At 60.1% G+C, this 647-nt stretch overlaps 1 protein-coding gene across 1 annotated transcript in view; it reads right to left on the reverse strand.

The window, feature by feature from the left end:
• Nucleotides 1–195: 195 nt before the first annotated feature.
• EMH_0038150 (uncharacterized protein) overlaps nt 196–647 on the reverse strand; it is a gene marked incomplete at both ends in the record, with an annotated part of 1,272 nt that continues 820 nt past the window's right edge. The window contains one exon of the mRNA XM_013495247.1: nt 196–435. Coding sequence (XP_013350701.1) covers nt 196–435 — 240 coding nt within the window. The remainder of the gene's footprint in view (nt 436–647) is intronic.

Genomic DNA, 647 nt, shown 5'->3' on the forward strand with positions numbered 1-647 from the left:
AAGAAATGCAGCAAACTGAAGAAGTGAAGAAAGCAGCAGCTCAGACAGCCACACCGTGCAGCAGCTACGTTACAGCCTCATCACCCCCCGCAACAACACCCTCCCCCCTCCTCCACAGCGAGGCAACCGCAGCGCATGCATCAGCGCATGCAGCCCCAAACAAGGAACACCAGCGCGTACGGCGAAGGGGTATACTTACGCTGCAATAGCCTCCCGCCGGCTCGATGCCTGCAGGTGGCGCCCCGCGAAAGCAGCAACAGAGAGCAGCAGCAACAGGGGGGCCCCCAGCAGCAGCATCACCGGCTGCGGTGCAGGCAGCAAGCATTTCTTCTCGCAGCCATAGACAATAAAAGACAAAATGCACGTCACCATCAGCCACAGGTTTGTGGGACGAGATAGCAGACGCCACGTAGAACACAGCAACCGTGCCAAGCTCTGCAGCAACCACACACGCAATAGCAGCACCAGATGCAGCACCAGCTGCAGCACCAGCAGCAGCAGCAGCACCAGCAGCAGCAGCAGCAGCAGCAGCAGCTGCTGCAACAGCAGCAGCACCAGCAGCAGCACCAGCAGCAGCAGCAGCTGCACCAGCAGCAGCACCAGCTGCAACAACGGCGTGCATTCCCTGTCAGCCCGTGTATGCTGCA

This window comes from Eimeria mitis, genomic scaffold, assembly GCF_000499745.2.
Source record: "Eimeria mitis Houghton genomic scaffold, Emh_scaff1492, whole genome shotgun sequence".
NCBI classification, from domain to species: domain Eukaryota; phylum Apicomplexa; class Conoidasida; order Eucoccidiorida; family Eimeriidae; genus Eimeria; species Eimeria mitis.